This window comes from Platalea leucorodia (genome assembly GCF_965183815.1).
Source record: "Platalea leucorodia genome assembly, chromosome: 11".
NCBI classification, from domain to species: domain Eukaryota; kingdom Metazoa; phylum Chordata; class Aves; order Pelecaniformes; family Threskiornithidae; genus Platalea; species Platalea leucorodia.
In genome coordinates this window covers 23,549,501-23,567,012 of record NC_138833.1, presented here as the reverse complement: position 1 = coordinate 23,567,012, position 17,512 = coordinate 23,549,501, and the positions used below count along the sequence as shown (strand labels likewise).

At 54.5% G+C, this 17,512-nt stretch overlaps 1 protein-coding gene across 3 annotated transcripts in view; it reads left to right on the top strand.

Moving 5' to 3' along the window:
• The window catches only part of STK10 (serine/threonine kinase 10), a 51,470-nt gene extending 35,700 nt beyond the window's left edge, over positions 1-15,770 (top strand). For 2 of the 3 annotated variants that reach the window (XM_082324504.1, XM_082324506.1), the window contains 13 exons: positions 955-1,036; positions 2,107-2,241; positions 3,004-3,573; positions 6,518-6,648; positions 8,545-8,668; positions 9,916-10,095; positions 10,336-10,428; positions 10,591-10,720; positions 11,131-11,255; positions 11,791-11,979; positions 12,295-12,420; positions 12,693-12,806; positions 12,917-15,769. In XM_082324504.1, coding sequence (XP_082180630.1) covers positions 955-1,036; positions 2,107-2,241; positions 3,004-3,573; positions 6,518-6,648; positions 8,545-8,668; positions 9,916-10,095; positions 10,336-10,428; positions 10,591-10,720; positions 11,131-11,255; positions 11,791-11,979; positions 12,295-12,420; positions 12,693-12,806; positions 12,917-13,057 — 2,140 coding nt within the window. In that variant the 3' untranslated portion in view covers positions 13,058-15,769. Of the gene's footprint in view, positions 1-954; positions 1,037-2,106; positions 2,242-3,003; positions 3,574-6,517; positions 6,649-8,544; positions 8,669-9,915; positions 10,096-10,335; positions 10,429-10,590; positions 10,721-11,130; positions 11,256-11,790; positions 11,980-12,294; positions 12,421-12,692; positions 12,807-12,916 lie in introns of all 3 variants that reach the window. The other variant, XM_082324505.1, reaches the window with a different exon arrangement.
• Positions 15,771-17,512: the final 1,742 nt, after the last annotated feature.

The following is a 17,512-nucleotide window of genomic DNA, read 5'->3' as shown; positions in this document are numbered from 1 at the left end:
GTAGGATTCTAGCTGTATTCTAGGCCCAGCTGTGCGCTGGGGGCCCCGAGAGCACCGCTGGCTGAAGGTGGGCTGCTCAGCGCTGCCTGCGCTGCAACCGTGCCGCCGGTGTGCGGGCAGCACGGGGGGAGCTGCTGCCCCCCCGCAGCCCCGCTGAAGCGAGGGTGATCCCATGGCTGTTTTTAAAACATCTTGGTTTTCTATGAAAGGCAGATTTTCCTCTAAACCTGGAGATTGCCAAGAGCTCCAGAATTTCTTTCCTAGAGTCTGGAAAGCCTCTTCTGCATTTAAAAAAAATCCAATCAGTTAATTTTTTTTTTTTCTAATCACGACAAAACCCATTGCATGATAGCCAGCAGCATGTTGTTGTGAGAGCACTGGAGTCACCAGGGTTGCTACCGCAGTTCAGGTAGCAGGCGGAGCCCGCCGCTGAAACCCAGCAGGCGGGGGGGAGCGCATCCTCCCCAGCAGCTCAGAAGCCAGGCCTGGATCAGGGATGCGCTCTGTATCTCAGAGCGGCGCTTTGCAGGCTGAGGGTGCCCTCCTATGGGGTTCCTGGTCCTTCACAGCCATCCTTTCATCACTGCGGCTGTGGGGATGGGTCCTGGAGCATCCTTGTCCACAAGCAGCTCCACCCATGGGCTCCCTTTGGAGGATAACTGCTGGGGTCCTGTCCTACCCCTCTGCCTTGGCCCTGGGGCACAGTGGCTGCTGCTCAGTCCCACCGTCTCTTGCCATCACAGGTAAAGCAAAATCTAGTTCCTCACTTGGCCACGTTCCTGATTCTCTTACAAATAATCAGAATAACTGAGCACAGGGTTTCCCATGCTGGGAGTGAAATGGTGATTGTGGCGGTGCCAACTGCAACACAACCTGCAAAGGGGTCGAGCAGACCCCTGTGGCGTTTGAGGCCTTTCCCTCTTCTGAGCTTCTCACCAACTGCTGTCTTTTAAGGTCCCTGGAGTTCAGAGACTTCCTGAAGACAGCGCTGGACAAGAACCCGGAGACCCGGCCCAGTGCCGCCCAGCTGCTGGAGGTAGGGACCAGCACCGGCCCCTGGGCTGGGCGTGCGGCTGGTGTCTGGGTCTGCCTGGGTCTGCGAGTGTCTGAACCGCTGCGTCTGTACGGCCTGATTCTCTTTCAGGAAGGAAAAAAAATTGTTGATGGGTCCTAGACTGGTTTCAGATTATTTTTCCCTTGTTTAGAAAGTTCATAGTACTTTTCAGCCACTAAAATGCTCCAAAAAGGAACAGCAATGTTTTTCCCTTTGGAGCAAACTGCAGAGCCCCTGTGGACACCAGCTGGAAGAGAAATGGCTCCTGTTGCCTACAAATGCCCACGTGGCAGCCAGCTTGGATTATACCTCGTTATCCCAAATTTAAATTCATCTCCTTTCCTTTCCTCCCATGCCCTTCCAAAATAATAGCAAAAACCTGGAAGATGCTTTTCCCCACAGCCTGCAAATGCTCTCGCTCTGCAGCGCTGGCCGCAGGCTTCCCGTCCTGCCCCGGAGCCAGCGGGAGGAGGCGTGCGCTGTGCCCTGCCAGCCCGCGGGACCCCCCAGCCTTCTGCTGAGGCTCAGCACAAACACCCCGCTGTGCGCACCGAGTGGTTCGAGCCTGATTTCAATTAAACCTTCCCCCGCGCTCTGTTTGCACCCAGGGATCCTGCAGACCAGCTCTTGCCCCGCTGCCAGTGGCACCTCGCGGGCTCAGACCTGCGCCCCGGGGCTCAGCCCAGCCGTGGCGAGGTGGGATGTCTCCTCTGCAGCGAGAGCCCCTTGTTTAAATGCAGCTGGTGCTCTCGTTTGGGGGATGTTGACACAAAGCAGCTTTGCAGAGCACCATGCTTTGAGCATCTGTGTGCAGAGCTGGCGCTTAACCTCGGCATCGTGTTCTCTTTTTCTTTCTCACATGTGCAGCACGTATCTGTAAATTCATGTGGGGGGTTAAGCCTGGTGACACTGGCAAGAACCACGTCCTTAGGTCTTTGCAGTTGTTTAAAAGCAAGAAGTGGTCCTCACCGTCGCCATCCCTGTGTGCTCACTCAGCCACGAGGTCTGGTTTTTGGCCACCTCACGCGTGTGCATTGTGCTTGGCTTTTCAGCATCCCTTCGTCAGCAAGGTGACCAGCAACCGGGCCCTGCGCGAGCTGGTGGCCGAGGCCAAGGCTGAGGTGATGGAAGAGATCGAGGACAGTCGGGACGAAGCTGAAGAAGACGACTCGTCAGAGTCTGCCTCGGTGAGCACTCCTGGCCCCGTGCTGGCAAGTTTGCCAGTGTGGCTGCGGTGGGGAAGAGGGCCCAGCAGCTTTTCTCGGCTTCAGAAGGCTGGTTCGTGGCTCTTGGGTCCCATCAGGTGGAGGGGGAAGCAGTTGCTTGGGCAGGGAGCGGCTGGTTTTTGGTGGCTGCCAAGGGCACGGAGAAACAGCAATGCCGGCAGGAGGCCCAGCTGCCCATTTGCAGGAGGGGCTTGCAATAAGTTTTAAAAAACAAAAAAGTGAAAATGAGGCCCTGGTGCAGGCTGGAGAAGCTGGAGTGGAAGCAACGCCGGCAGCACGTGGTGCACAGTGAGGCACCACCAGCCCTCGGAGGGAGCTGGGCGAACCTGCCCCAGAGCTGGGCTCTTTGAAGGGGACAGCACGGGGCTGCCTGGGCAGCTTTGCCGGGGGAGATGCCCGACCTCCCCCATCTGTGGCAGAGATTAATCCACGGTGGAGTTAGCCACGGGAAAAGGGGTTCAATAGGCGAACTCCTAGGCTGCCTCTTAAGAATCTGCAGGTCCTGGAGCTGTTTCCTTCCAGTCAGTGTCCATGGCCCTTGGGACCACACACCTGGAGGAAGACAGAAGTATCCCAGGACAGATGTCCTAAAAGGGAAGCTTTCCTCCCAATAACTCCTCAGCTGTGGGTGACTTTGCTGTGAAGCATGGGTCCTTGCAGCTCTTGCAGTTGTGTTAAAGTGGTGGTGCAAAACCCAACAGCTTCCCTTCACTGTCTTTCCAGCCCCCCGGTAAGCACAAGCGGGACCCCTCGGAGGTGAGTCAGCTGAGTTTTGATGGGGAGAAGCCTCCGGACTCTTCCTCGCCCAAGGCAGTGAACGGTCCCGTGGGGACTGGCAAGGAGACCACAGATGGACAAAAAGATCAAGTCTCAGATGAAGGCATAAGCAGCGACAATGACAAACTGGAGAGCAGCCACTCCACAAAACCCCTTGCCAGCTCTGCCTCCCCTGGCCCAGAGGATGGGAGAGCCACCTCGGGCACCCAGGGCAAGCCAGACATCATCTCAAGGCCCGGACGGCTGGGTAGCTCAACGGAGGGGGACAAGCAGCCCAGGCCAGGCAGCAAGGAGCGGAAGAGCATCGGGGAGCGACCGGAGAGCAGCCACCTGGAGAACGTGACGGAGGAGAAGCTTGCCAATGGGAGCTTGGATCCCCCGGTGCTGTTCACCGGCAGCCGGTCCAAAGCGGATTCGGATTCTGGCAGCACTTCAGCCTCCGAAAGCATGGACCTCACCATCTCCCTGTCTGCCGACCTGTCCCTCAACAGAGAGAGCGGCTCCATCTCCCTGAAGGTGAGTGGTGGGCAGAGGTGTGGAGAGGGAAGGGCAGCAAACCCCTGTTTAAAAATGCTGAGGTTTTTTCCTTCTTTAGCCAAGCCCCTGAAATTCGGATCCTTTCCTTGAGCGGCTGTGCACATGCACGCATCAGCCACGGCCCCTTAAGCCGCTTGCTGGGAAAGCAGCGGGCTGTGCTCTGGGTGGGGCTGGTCTGTGACTACAAGAGAAGAAAGCGAGTTGCCCCTAGTCTGCCCTGTGCCTGAAGGTGGGCAGCAGGTAAAGCAGGAGAGGACAGAGGCTGGATGAAGACAGAGGGTCTGGGAATCTTGCTTTAGCACGATGCTAAAGACCACCCCGGTGCTGTTCGGCAGGATAGCTGGAAAGGCTGGCCATGGCACTTGCGAAGTGAGCGTCCGGGCTTGGAGCTCTGCAAATAAACACAGGGCCGGCAAGGAGGGAGGAAGCCCATCTCCAGGCAAAGCCTGTGGTGGTTTGTTTGCCCTGCCTATGGGACGCCTGTCCCAGCTGGGCTCAGGGCGGCGCAGCACATGGTGCCGGGTTAAGCTCTGCCATGAGCACGTGGCATGTCCTCAAGCGGAGGAGAAGCTCTTGGTGGAGCTGCTGCAGGTACATGTGTCCTTTGCTGTCCCAGGCCACTGAAATCTAATGGAAGTCTGATGTTTTGTAGGTATTTTGGGTCCCTGAGAAGTGTGAAGTAACCATGCCACTCGCCTGACTTGTGCGGTTGTACACAGTCAGAGCAAGGACAAGTATGAAACCCAAAATGTGATTTCCTAAACTTTACCCATTGCCTATCACTCTGCTGCTCTTTCCTAGAACACCTAGCCCAAGGAGAAAGCTTATTTGGGCTGGTGCCTCTCTCAGTTTTTCCAACCTGCCATACATCTGGCCTGGTTTGTGTCAGCTGTGACTTGCATGAAGACCTCCCAGGCTTCTTGGCTTTTGCTGAGGCATTCTGGAGGCTGGGAGTGCTTGTGAGCCAGCGCTGGCCAGGTCAGCATGGCTTAGAGGAAGAGGCAAAATAACTGGAATGCTATTTGCTGAGCTTCAGAAGAAGACACGTGTGTGACTTGAGGGGGCAGAGTGATGCGTTGCACAAGATCTTTATCCAACTGCCTGCGTGAGTGATAGCTTCCCGGCACAAAAACGTGACCGAAAACCATGCTTGGCAAACCTTTCCTCCCCTCCTGTCTCCTGCTGTGAGCATGAGAGCCAGCATCCCCGCAGGAGCCCGCAATCAATGCGGATCCCTAATGAGGGAAGTGTGATGCTCTGGCATAGCAATTTACCCCTTCTCGCTGCCTTTCCCATGACACCTGGTCTCCTTGGGGCCAGCCAAAGATGAATATGATGCTGCACGTGTAATTGCTCTCCCCAGCTGGTCCCCTGGAAGGGGAAAGGAGCTTTTCGGGTTTCACAAGGAGTAAGTCTCAAAGAGATGGTCATGTTAGATCATGGTTTGAATTGCCCCAGCCAGAGGCAATGCTCAGAACAAACTAAACGGCAGCTCTCGGAGCAGGGCGTTCACGCAGAGCTGTTCGGCGGGAGCGATGCTGCTGGAGGGCCCTGGGAAAGGTGCCCTGCTGCCGCCTCTGCTTCGCACAATGCGCGGGGAGTGGGGGGTGCCAGGCTGCGCTGCTCCCTCCCTGCCCCGCCGTAGCTTCGTGGGGTTGAACGCCCCGGCTCTGCCCTTGCTTGTGTTCCTGGTGCTGCTGGATTGCGTGCACGGGGCGCCAGGCAGGTTGCAGCCAGAGAAGGGGCAGCAAAGAGTTAAACCATTTCTGGTTGTAAACATTAACTATTATATGCTTTTTATCACAGGCTAAACTGCAAAGTTAAGGTGACTCTTTTATTACCAGACTCTTTGTCCGGTTGCTTATGGTTTAGTCCAAAAAAAAAAAAACACCAACCAAAAAGTTTTGGCAAAAAGTATCCAGGTATTTTTCCTTTTTTTAGAAAGGTTAGGGATAAGAAATCTACCGGTGAGACTGGGAGTTTCTCTGGGTCCCCCATGGCAGCAAGCTCTCCAGGGGCTTGCTTTGGGCCTTGCAGGCTCCTGTGAAGCTCTTCTGCCATCTTTTATATCTGTAATGGTCATCACAGTAAGAGCAAGAAGACTTCACGGAGCCTTTGCTCATTCCACCACTGCGCTTTCCCTGTAGGACTGCATGATTCAAGTCATTCTTATCCTTATTTTTTTTTTTTTTTTTGCCAAAGAAACTGAGTCCCTGGACGCAGTCCTTCAGCCAGGCTTGCGCGGCTGACGCTGCCGGGGGTGCTGGCCTGCTGTGGCACTGTTGGGAGAGGACGTGGTGCTCCTGGCACTTGTCCCTGCCCTCGACGATGAAAGCGAGCCTGGGCTGTGCTTTGTAAGGGGCTCGGAGCTGGCTGGGATTAATTAGCGAGGTACGGTAACGAGGGCCAGGAGCACTGAGCCTTGGGGCAGGGCTGGCTTGTTTCCCCGTGGCTCCATCTGCAATGGCAGCCTGATGGGGGCCTTGCCTGCCTCGCACCCGCAGGCGTGCGGGGGGACCTGCGGGTCGGATGGCCCGGCAGCTTTAAAGGGAAGCATTGCAAGCTTCACGTTGCGTGGATTCCTCAGCTCTGCAGTTCAGGGGGGTTCCAGCGTCCCCCATCAGGCTTGGCTTTAGTTGAACATGTTGAGGAAGGGTCTTTGGGTGGTGGGTTGTCTCTCCTCCAGGTCAGGTTTCTGCAAGGTGGAAATCGCACCGTACTGCGGCGTGGAAGCAAAGGCTGCGTGGCTTGAATGGCAGCTCCAAATCTGCCGATGATTTCCCCCCCCATTGTGGTTTCCTTGCTTATGTTCTTCATTAACAACAGCATCAAAATGGCTCCGAGGCTTCCAGCTGTCGCACCCCGCGCAGCGAGCCGGGGAGCCGCTTCACGGCCTCCTCCTTTCCTCCCCTGCCGAACTCAGGATTCCCGGATGCACAAGAAGACGCTGAAACGCACCCGCAAGTTTGTGGTGGATGGCGTAGAGGTGAGCGTCACCACCTCGAAGATCATCAGTGAGGATGAGAAGAAGGATGAAGAGATGAGATTTCTCAGGTAAGTGGGTCACTGGGATGGAGGGAGGGCACGGCGCCAAGCTGGGGCAGGGTTTTCTTCTCCGCAAGCAAATCCAGGAGCGACCTAAAGTTCTCTCATTTTCTGTCTTGGTCCCACTTGGACAGGACAACTGTCCAGCGTGGACATCACTTCTTTTGGCCTTTCCTTGGCTGGCAGAAGGCTTGCTGTACCGCATAAGCTGAGCTCTGTTTGCATGCAGGGGAAGGAGGGATGCATCTCGGGGATAAGATGCAGCAAGGCTGTGATGAGGGAAGCTTGTGCTGTGGCTGGCTCTGTCCTCTGGGGATGACTGAGTGTGTCTCCAGGGCTGTAGATGCGCTGGCTCAATCAGCACAGAAATCTTCTCAAGATGCTCCTCTTCCTTTTGTTCTTGTATCTCCTCAGACTTCATTAACAGAACAGCCAAGGGAGCTGTAAACTCCTTGAGCATCACTTAATATTCATGGGTGTATCCTCCCTGCTTAAGCCTTTATGACTACTTTGCAGATCTTAGAGCTTTCAAACCTTCATGACCTATTCTCAGGGAGAGGAACTGCTGTTTCTAGCTTTGTTACTATCAGTAGCAGCACTGAAATGAAAAGGCCCATAAAATAATTAAAATACAAATTGTTTTGCTTGATGCCCTGTTCTAAGCTCCCTTTTGCTGCCCTGAGGCACTCCCTGAGGATATAATCTGTCCCAAGCACCATGTGTCCCTGTGGCAGCCTTCTTCCTAGGCCCCAATATCAGATACGTGCAGAAGCTCATTAGCTACTCACTTTCATGTGAGCAGTGCGTATAACCCCAGTATAACACGGGGAGCACATGTACTAGCTTACAGGGAATTTGCAGCCACAGCTGCTTTCTCCTGGTCATCTCAGGTGTGGTGGCATCCCTGAAAAGAGGCCCCTCTTTAATTTTTAAACAGCGCCTGCTCCATCTGGGAGGTGGAGGAAGGGATGGAGAGGCTTGGGTTGGAAAGCATCGAGTCCCTGAACACCTTTTGGGAGAAGTGGTTATTCCCTTGGGACTAGCTAGCGGGCACAATCAACTCTCCTGGCATCTTGATTTGCACTTACGGGGCTTGTTTCTGGTGTTTTGGAACAAACCGAGGTATTGATCTGAAAGCCAGCTTAGAAGAGAGCACATCATATTGCACCAGTTGACTTCATGGGGCTTGAGCTTGTTTTGAAAGAAGAAAGCGTCGCGCAGTGCTTTTCCCAGGAGGGCCCCCAGAGAGGGCTGCGCTCGGTGTGCGAGGCTAACGCGCAGCCGCAGAGGTCACGGTGGGGATCCTGCACGGGGAAGCTGCTGCTGCTGCCCCTTCTGCGCGGTGCACCACTGACTTCCAGCTCGGTCGGGCACAAACGTGGCAAAGGGGCTCAAACGCAACCGTCTGAGCAGAGGCTCCCTTCTCCTGGATGTGAAGCTGGAGGAGGGCAGTGATGCAATGTTGTGGTAGATAAGTCAGAATTTGGGAAAACTGCCCTTTCTGCCACCCAGACGTGAGCAAGAAGGGATGCGGAGCGCAGGGGCCAGGCCAGGGCAGCGCCAGCTTGGCCTGAGCTGTGTTTTGAAGACCCGTGTGTGCTAACCCAGCTGGCAGAATGGGTGTTTTGGGTGCTGACTGGGAGAGCGTTGCCTGCAGCATCACCTTAGGAGCTTTGACAGGGCTTGTTTGAGAAGCTGTGAATGCTAATAAGCCTTACTTGTGAAAACTGTCAGTTTGCCAGCAGTTAAGGTAATTAGCGTCCTGCTTCCTCGCGAGAGCCCATCAGTCAGTTGGCATTTGCCTCCTGCCTGTGCTCAAAGCGAGTGGCAGGGTGCTACGGGATGCAGCTCTGGGCTTGTCTGACTCTGTATTTCTCTCTCCCCCTCCGTTGTAACCCTCTGCAGGCGCCAGGAACTGCGGGAGCTGCGTCTCCTTCAGAAGGAGGAGCACCGAAACCAGGCCCAGCTCAACAGCAAACACCAGCTGCAGCTGGAGCAGATGCTCAGGCGCTTCGAGCAAGAAATGACGGTACGTGAGCAGGGAAGGGGAAGCTCCTGCTATCTGCTGGTTTGACTTCTCCCCTGCAGATGCCCTGCAAACCCTCGCGCAGGGCGATGCTCTCTGGGTTGCAGAACTCCTGGGGCATCGTGTCCGGAGGGAGCGGGACCACCGAGGAACCCCTTTGGGATCTGAGGGACGGGGTGTGTTTGTGGAGGACAGAGCCTTTTGCGGGTGTTAAGCACGTGCAGCTTGGGAAGCGCTGGCTGCCGTGGCGTAGCAGGGGAAGGGTTGTTCTGGGCTTTCCCTCTTCAGTGATCTTTTCTTGTACGTCTGTTCACGGCTACTGCGAGAAACGTTTATAGTGCGGTTGTATTTCAAAGAAAAAAGCCCTTTAATAAGAAAGCAGTGTGGACAGAGCGTGAGAGCAGGAAAACTAGCAAGTTTGAGTATAAACTGAATAAAGATAAACTAGGCTTATGTACCTAGTCCTTCTCTGGGCAGCTTACGTGGAAGTGAAATAATTTTGTAGGTAAGTCCCTTGAAAGCTTTCGTGAGCCATCTTTTAAATACCCTTTATTAATTCACCTAGCACGTGCGCCTGCTAACCCCTTCCCCTTGCGGCAGGCTGGCAGCCATCACTTATTCCTGTGTTCTGTTGTATTTCTGAAGTCTTGACATGCCACGTCTGTGAGTTCCCATCTTAGCAAGTCACTTCTCATTTGTGACACTTATTCACCGTACGGTGCGATGTGCAAAAGCCCCAAACCTGCTTCCTTTGCCCTTCCCCCGGGGCAGTTTGCAACCCGCTCCCATCGATACCCGTGTGCTCCATCCCTGCTGCTCGCAGCGGGGGAGAGATTGGGCACAAGGGCGCTGTCGGAGCGCAGCGCCCTCAAACTTGGAAATCCTGGTCTGCAGAGAAGGAACTGCTATGCTTGAGCTTTGCTGCCTGCTAATCTTTGCCCAGGGCCGTGGGTCCCAGTGGGATGCTGTAGATCAGCCCTTTCTCCCTGCTTACGTCCTGAAGTGTGCTGGAGCAAATTCAGAAATGCTTTGGGCTCATGCTAGAGCTGACTCTGCCCCGTGTGCTTCATGGGGCGTTATTTGGAAACTTCTTCCCTCTGTGTTTAGTTAAGAGGCTCAATTCATGCAAGGACAACCCCCCCGCCCCTTCCCCCCCCCCCCCCCCCCCCCTTTTTTTTTTCTTTTAAACTTTTGGAAGGAAACGAAGCACAGAGGAGGCTGAGGTTGACCTCTGTTCTCTTCCCATACAGGCAAAGAAGAAGTTCTACGACGCTGAACTGGAAAACCTCGAACGGCAGCAGAAGCAGCAGATTGAGAAGATGGAACAAGATCACTCGCTGCGCCGGCGGGAGGAGGCCAAGCGCATTCGCCTGGAGCAGGAGCGGGACCACGTCAAATTCCTGGAGCAGCTGAAGCAGATGAAGAAGGAGGTAAAAATGGGGATAGGATGGAGGAAAGCTGGGTTCCTGCATCTGTTTCTTCCAGGAAAGCTTCAGCATTTCTCCATAGCAGAACTTGAGAGGGAAGCAGTTGGTGGTGGTTTAGCAGGAAGCTCTTGCTTTTCTTTGGTATATTTGGGTGTGTCCTGGGTCCGTCTGTTTAGCGACATTAGGTGGGGTTGTTCTTGGGCTAAAGTTACCTGCTGATAAATCTCATTTCCCTCCCCAAAGGTCAAGAACGAGGTTGAGAAGCTGCCACGGCAGCAGCGCAAAGGGAACATGAAGGTGAAGATGGATGACTTCGCCCAGAAAAAACAAGCCATGGTAAGGCTGAGAGAAGACTGCCACAACTCCAGCATTGGGAAATGCGTAGTAGACAGCAGCATCCTTCCTGCCTGAGGGATTGGCAGTTTCTAAAATACCACCAGATGCTTTTCAAGTTGCAGCAGAAGGAGGGCTCATGGTGGTACTGCTGTTTTCTTCCAGGAACAGGAGTTTTTGGCCAAGCAGAAGGAGGACCTGGAGCTAGCCATGAAGAATATAACCGCCCAGAACAAAAAAGAGATCTGCGACAAGGAACGCGAGTGCCTGAACAAAAAGCAGCAGCTCATGAGAGGTGGGTGGCAGGGGCTGAAGAGGAGGAAAGCAAATGCTGTAACGATGGGTTTATCCAACGCTGGCTCTTCCCACGCAACAGATGCTGTGACAGAGTTGCAAGCTGGCAGGATAGGATTTAGAAAAAACAGCCTTGCCAGATCCTGTCTAAATGTTTAACAATAATAATACTTAGTGCTTTAATCTTCAAAGCGCTTTACAAATACAAACCAATTAGGCTTCATAATTGCAAGAAATGATTCTCTGATATGGTTTGCAACCAATTTCTCTTGGAAAATAGGAGGTGAACGATCACCCCCCACATCTGCTGTACTGCTCCCGCGTGTAGGGATCGCTTGTGCTTGGGACGCTGTGTGCGATCAAGCTGGGGGGCCAGGGCGGGTTGTGTCCTGACCCTTCTCCCTTCCTCAGACCGGGAGGCGTGCATCTGGGATCTCGAAGAGCATCAGCAGCAGGAGAAGCACCAGCTTGTCAAGCAGCAGCTAAAGGACCAGTATTTCCTCCAGAGGCATGAGTTGCTCCGCAAGCATGAGAAGGTGAAGAGTTAGCGCCTTCCTGCGCCGGTGCTGGGTGCTGCTCGGCAGGGTGCCCGGGGGTCCCCAAAGGGGGTGTTTCCCTTCCAGGCTGTAAGCGGGGGGTGGCGGGCGGGTTAGAAGTTAAGGGAGTTGGTCGTTATTAGTGAAAAGGGACCAGAGTAACGCTCGGATCAGCCTGCTTGCTTGGGATGGATGTTCTGCGCTGCGTGCATTTAACGTATGAGAAGCAGTTGTGAATTTTGGGGGCTTTTCTGGGAATCTGTCACTCTCCAGTATGTGGGATGGTGGATTCCCAGAGCAGCGAGTGAAGACTGGCACATCTCATGGTCCTTTCTGCTTCCTTCCAGCCCCCTTCTCTGCTTTCACAGCACACTCCGTAGCTGCTCTCGCCTCTTTTTCCCCGTGGAGCTGTCTGTCACCAGCCACCTCTGTGCAACTCCCACCTCTGCTCTCCAGCTCTCTTTGGTCTCCTCAGCACTCTCTTGTTGGCCTGAGTGTCTGTCCTCCTCTGATACCTGTCCCTCTGCCATCGCAGGAAAGGGAGCAAATGCAGCGATACAACCAGCGCATGTTAGAGCAACTGAAGATTCGGCAGCAGCAGGAGAAAGCTCGGCTCCCCAAAATCCAGCGGAGCGAAGGGAAGACGCGCATGGCCATGTACAAGAAGAGCCTTCACATCCACTCCAGCGGGAGTGCATCCGAGCAGCGGGAGAAGATAAAACAGGTCAGGTCCTGCAAAGGGCACCAGGGCTGAGGCTTGGCCTGGGGACGAAGTACTTTGCTGGCCTGCTGGCAGGAGGGAAGTCAGAAAAAGGCAACTGTTCCCAAATTTCTAACCCACAGCAGGGAGTCAGAGGTCTCTGCTTTTGTGGCATCAGGTGTGGTTTTCAGCACTGCTTCCATCGTGACTAGTGTTGGGAAGCATCCTCGGGGCTTTTCTTTCTTTCCTGTATAACAGTGCAAGCTGGGCCGTCTCTTAACCCGCTTCAGAGATCGGAGCGACGCTGCCTACACAGGCACCTGCTTTTCTCTCTTCCAGTTTGCTCAGCAGGAGGAGAAGAGGCAAAAAGCAGAGCGGCTGCACCAGCAGCAGAAGCACGAGACGCAGATGAAGGACATGCAGGCCCAGTGCGAGAGCAACACGAACGAGCTGCAGCAGCTGCAGGTACCGGTCCCTCGTGGCTCAGCCTCTCGGAGCTCCTGGGCGCTGTTTCTGCTCCAGCACGAGGAGCACGCCGTACGAATTGGCTGGGAGGACCGACAGTGAACTAGAACTGAGGTCCCCCTGCTCTGACGTGGGAGGTTTTTGTGGCTGTGTCTAAACACGCCCTGGAGCTCAGAGCTCTGAATGCCTCTGGCCAACGCAAGTCCTGTTCGTCCACAGGATTTACAGTCCCAGCTGCTTAATGGGTGTTCTGTGTTGTGGTCTGTGTTTAGAATGAGAAGTGTCACCTCTTGATTGAGCACGAAACCCAGAAGCTTAAGTCCCTGGATGAGAACCACAACCAGCACATGAAGGAGTGGCGGGACAAGCTGAGGCCACGGAAGAAGGTAGTGCCTCCTCGGCCCGCGCGGGGTGTCCTGCTTGGCTGGTGGGACGGTCTCCCTAGCTCCAGTATGATCTCAAATGCATCTCTTGTGTGTGTTCCCTTCTGCTTAAGGCCCTGGAGGACGAGCTGAACCAGAAGAAGCGTGAGCAGGAGATGTTCTTCAAGCTGAGCGAGGAGGCAGATGGACAGACCCCGGCATCCCCAACCAAACACGCCAAGTTCGTCCCGTTCAGCTCCGCAGAGAGCTCCTAACACCTCGCAGCTGGCAGGCCACCAGCTGGTACTTGCTGTGTCCTCCTGGGCTGCAGGTGGGCAACTGGGACTTGGAAGACCCTCTCAGCAGCCTCTTCTCACAACAGCACCCTCCCGTCCCCTCGCTCTGTCTGGGATAAACGTGGCCTCTGTCCTGCACTGGGGGACACTGACTGGAAGTGTTGGTGGCTTTTCCAGGAGCTGGCCTGCTCAGCACAGCTCCACGCCGGGAAGCCGGGCAGGACCCTTTCTGCGGTTGTCCTTGCACTGTTAGCTGGATGCGTCGCCTCTCGCGTGAGCCTGGTGCTCGCCGGACTTGTCTGAAGCAATAACCGTTCTGAACAGGAGAAACAGGCGGTGGCTCCTGCCTCTGCGCAGGGGTTACCAGCCTCTCGCTCCACTGCGGCTGCTCCTCCTCCTGGTCCTCTGTAAGGACTAGTCTGGGGCAGAGCAGCTTTGGCGTTGTCTTAGGCTAACCTTGGCCTTCTGGCCCCCCAACACTTGCCTTAGATTTATTTCTATCATCTACTGTGGCCTTTTTGCTCAAGGGAGACTGTGATTTGGATTTTTTTTGCCTTGCAGGAGTGAGGGTTGAGTTTTTTCTTTCCTCTTCCTCCCCATGCAGAAAGGGCGCAGAAAGGGCGTCCTTCCAAAGATGCTTCTGCTTCTTCATTTGCTGTGGTTGCTGGCACCACAGTCCCTCTGGCACCTAGCTAACACTGTCTTATCAGAGACTGGACTATGGCATAATTAAACTGTTCAGCTGGCTGCAGGCTTTTGTCTCTTAAAGAAGCGTACGTGCACGTGCAGAGGGGGAGGTTGGTAACGGTGCTCAGTCCTGCGGTGAAACAGTGAAGCGTTGGTCACAGTCATGTGCCTTCTGGTCAGGACAAGTGAGGGGCAGAAGGGTGTTATTGCCAGAACTCTCATGATCACACATGTGCTTAGGATTTTTTTTTTTTAAGTGCTACGTATGTGTTGGCCACGTGGGTCGGTCAGCCTGGCCACGCTGCAGTCAGGGTTATGGGCTGCAAAGCGTCATTTGGAAGGAATAAAGGAGTCTTGAAAGAAGGGATGCAAGGGGAGAGGAGATGCAAAGACAGGTCACAGTGGCTTGTTGCTCTCAGCATCACTTTCTCCACTGATGTCTCATCTCCTTATGATGTGCCACTGTTTCTTGGATGATTCTCCTGGCTTTCGGCTTGGAGTCAGGCTGCAGAGCGGCAGAGCCGTGGCAGGTCCAGCCCTCCGTCCTTTCTGCCCGTGGCCACGTGTCCCGGCTGGGCTGCCTTCCCCCAGCTGCACAAGGCAGGGCTTGGCTGAGCCGCTGGGCAGGAGCCGGAGCGCAGACCTGGGCAGGGGGACAGAGACCTCCCTGGGCAGCACCTTCGTCTTTACACAGCCAAAAGGTGTAAGGTAGCACTTAAGTTTTTCTCTCTGTTGATCTCTGGACAACATTGTTTGGTTTAGGCCTGCTTCCCAAGCAAGAAAAAATGTCTCGGCTTAAAAACAAAAATTATTTTAAAGTCTCCTGTGTTGATTTAGAGACATACTGACATTTCAGGAAAAGGTGGTATGTGATGTGCTACACTTCTAGGTACCTAGGTGAAGGAGCTGGCCCCCAGGTCTTTAACACCCCTTTTATCTGAGGAGTGCATCTACGTTTACTACCCATTTCGAGTTCATAATACATATTTATAAGCTTCCTGCAAACTAGAAAGACTACATCTATTTGGGCCATTCCAAGTTTCTTCTGGATCCACACCACTGATGTCTTTATTAATGAATATAGCCTAGATGAGATCTTAAGGGCTGGGACCCTTTGCAAGCAGACTGTGTAGCGGCTTCTCAGTAACTAGCCTGTCGTCCTGCGAAGGCCACTTGTCCCACCTCCAAAAGCACTGACTGTGCCTTTCGGATACGAGAGCAGGTTGGGAGCTGATGGAAAATGAATGAGTGCAGGGGGTTGTTCCTGAGCAATGTGCTGGTTTGAGCCTTTTAATGGCATTGGAAATGTGTGCTGGCAGCCCCAGCGGTTTTGTTCCTGGGCCCAGTGGGGTCAGGCTGGACGTGTGTCTACGAAACTGGTTGTCACAGAACTCAGCACCCGGTGCCTGTCCTTTGCCGTGTTAATGTGACTTGCAGAAGGACGTCCTGCAGCATACTGTTCGTAACGTGCCTCCTCCGGCTGCAGGGCATTGCCGCTCCGACTGCCGCCGGGCGCCAGCCCGGGGAGCGTCAGCGCCCTGGGTGCTGTGCAGCCGTGAGGAAGGAGACTCTCTGGGGACTGTTAAGGAGCTGATGCGATACCCTTATGGTAAATCGGTTGTCCCTTTCTCCTCCTTTGCAGCCTGGAGCTAGCAACCGAGTTTTGCTTTTGCTAATAGAGGGTGGGAATGGTTTTGTCCCCTGCCCTTTCCCTACTCTCTGTTCCCTCTCTGGGTGTGCTGGGGCTGTAGTACCATGTCCCTCTCCTAGAAGAGGGCAGGGGAGCACATCTTCTGATTGTCATGTTTACAGGGTGGTTATAGCTTTTCCCCCTTTCAAAAGAGGATGTTTTGGTTGTTTCCTGTTGAGAAGGAGCTATGAATAAACGCAGCTTGTTTTTGAGGGGGGATGGGATGCCATTTTTTTAAAATGTGGCTTTGAATAAAAAGATTTTTTTTAATAAAGTGTCTTCAGTGGGGCCACCACTATGATATAAAGACCCTTCTAATAAAGTAACAGTGGGAAACCTGGGCCTGTGTTTGATTCCCTGCCTCGTCACCTGCCATGGCCTCAGACCAGCTTTGCTTCGAGCCTGGGTTTTGCTGACTTACAGAAAACTCCAGAGCCGGTTCTGGCTGTGAACCTTGCAAGGCTGAACCTTCTTTAAACTGGAGCTGCTTGCCTCAGCAGCCCTGCTGCTGCATGCTGCAGCTCGGGGGCCAGCACCTCCTGGCCAGGGAGGTGACACTGGGGGACCCCAGCGCAGCAGCCGCCTCCCTGCCTTCGCTGGGTGTTCAGACGGTGCTGGGCTGACCCTGCTTGGTGAAGGGGAGTATTGCATGTGCAAACCATGCATCCGTGGCTTTTGCTTCCCTTTTTCATCAGCTTGTCTTGCCCTAACAGAAGATACCAGTCAAATGCCTCCGCTCCCTTGCTTTCTTGGGCCAAGGAGGTCCTCGGGATGTCCCCCCGTCCCCTCCCCGCTCTGCCCTCAGCTGAGCAGCGCTTGGGTCCTGGAGATGCGTTAGGAGGCCAAGGTACAGATCACATCTTCCCCTCTGCTTGCTTCCCTGAGCTCCTCAGAAAAGCTCCTGCCACCTCTGCAACCAACCCCAGGGTGGTCTTCATTTTGTGCTTGGAGATTTTTACCTGCCGGTTTAGTTATGATTTCTTTCATCCAGATGCCCTACACCAAGCAAGGACACACAGCGTGCAAGGGCGGCTTTGACACGAGCCCAGGGAGTTGGGACTGTTTTCCCCGTGTTTTTTTGGAAGGTTGCGCCGGAGCCTGCCAACTTCTGCCTTGGGTTTCATGTGGGAAGTCATCCTGCTGCCTGTGTCCGCCCCGGTTAGGCAGTGTCGCAGGCTGCGAGGTGGTGAAAGGGAGGGGGGGTTGTTTCTGCGGGGGGGGGGGGTTACGTGGGCAGCCCTGGGGTGAGAGAAAGACAAGAGCAAAGTGTGAGGGTGCCCGGCTCCTCGCTCCATGCGACAGTAAGAAACGAAGTAGCTGAGGACACATAATTAGCCAACTCCTTCGTTTGCGTGGACCAGGACTGCGCTGTCCCCTGGGACACGCTGGTCAAAAACGGCCTCTTTCAAGGCATCCCAGCGAAGCAGAGGAGCTCATGGGAGTATTTAACTTCATCTGCATGTCCTCAGCAGTGCCTGAGGGGAGCTTCAACCGTGAGGATGCTTACGTGTATAAATATGTGGAAAGTACTGCGTATTCCAGAAATAACTCTTATCTATCGTTCTGCCCTGGTGCAATGCTGAAAACGGAGCAAAAGTAAAAATCTTTCTTAATTTTTAAAAATAGAGATGACAGCCCTGAGAAGTTACTGGTGCTGCAGCAGCTGTAGCGTTCTCAGCTCCCCTCATTACCTGCTCTGCGCTTTGCGTCCCGGCACGTCTGGGCCCCAGCCTCCTCCGAGCTGCCCAAAGGACGTGGCAGCATTTCTGCTCTGATGGGGATGATGAAACTCTCTGGGGGAAGCAAAAGCAGGGCAGGCAGAGAGAGTCATGCTGGGGCTTGTGCCGAGCTGCCTGCCTCCTGTGGCTGCCTCTGCCCTCGCTCCCTCGCTGCAGCCAGCCCGAGTGGGCGCTGCCGTAGGCCCTGCCTTCAAAAGCCATCTGCGCCCTGCTAAGCCAAATGCTGTTGCATGTTCTCCTGCTGCATTGGCCGCTGGTTTAATTCTCCCAATGCCAAACTACCCACGGCTCGAGCAAGCCAAGCCTCCCCAGATGGCT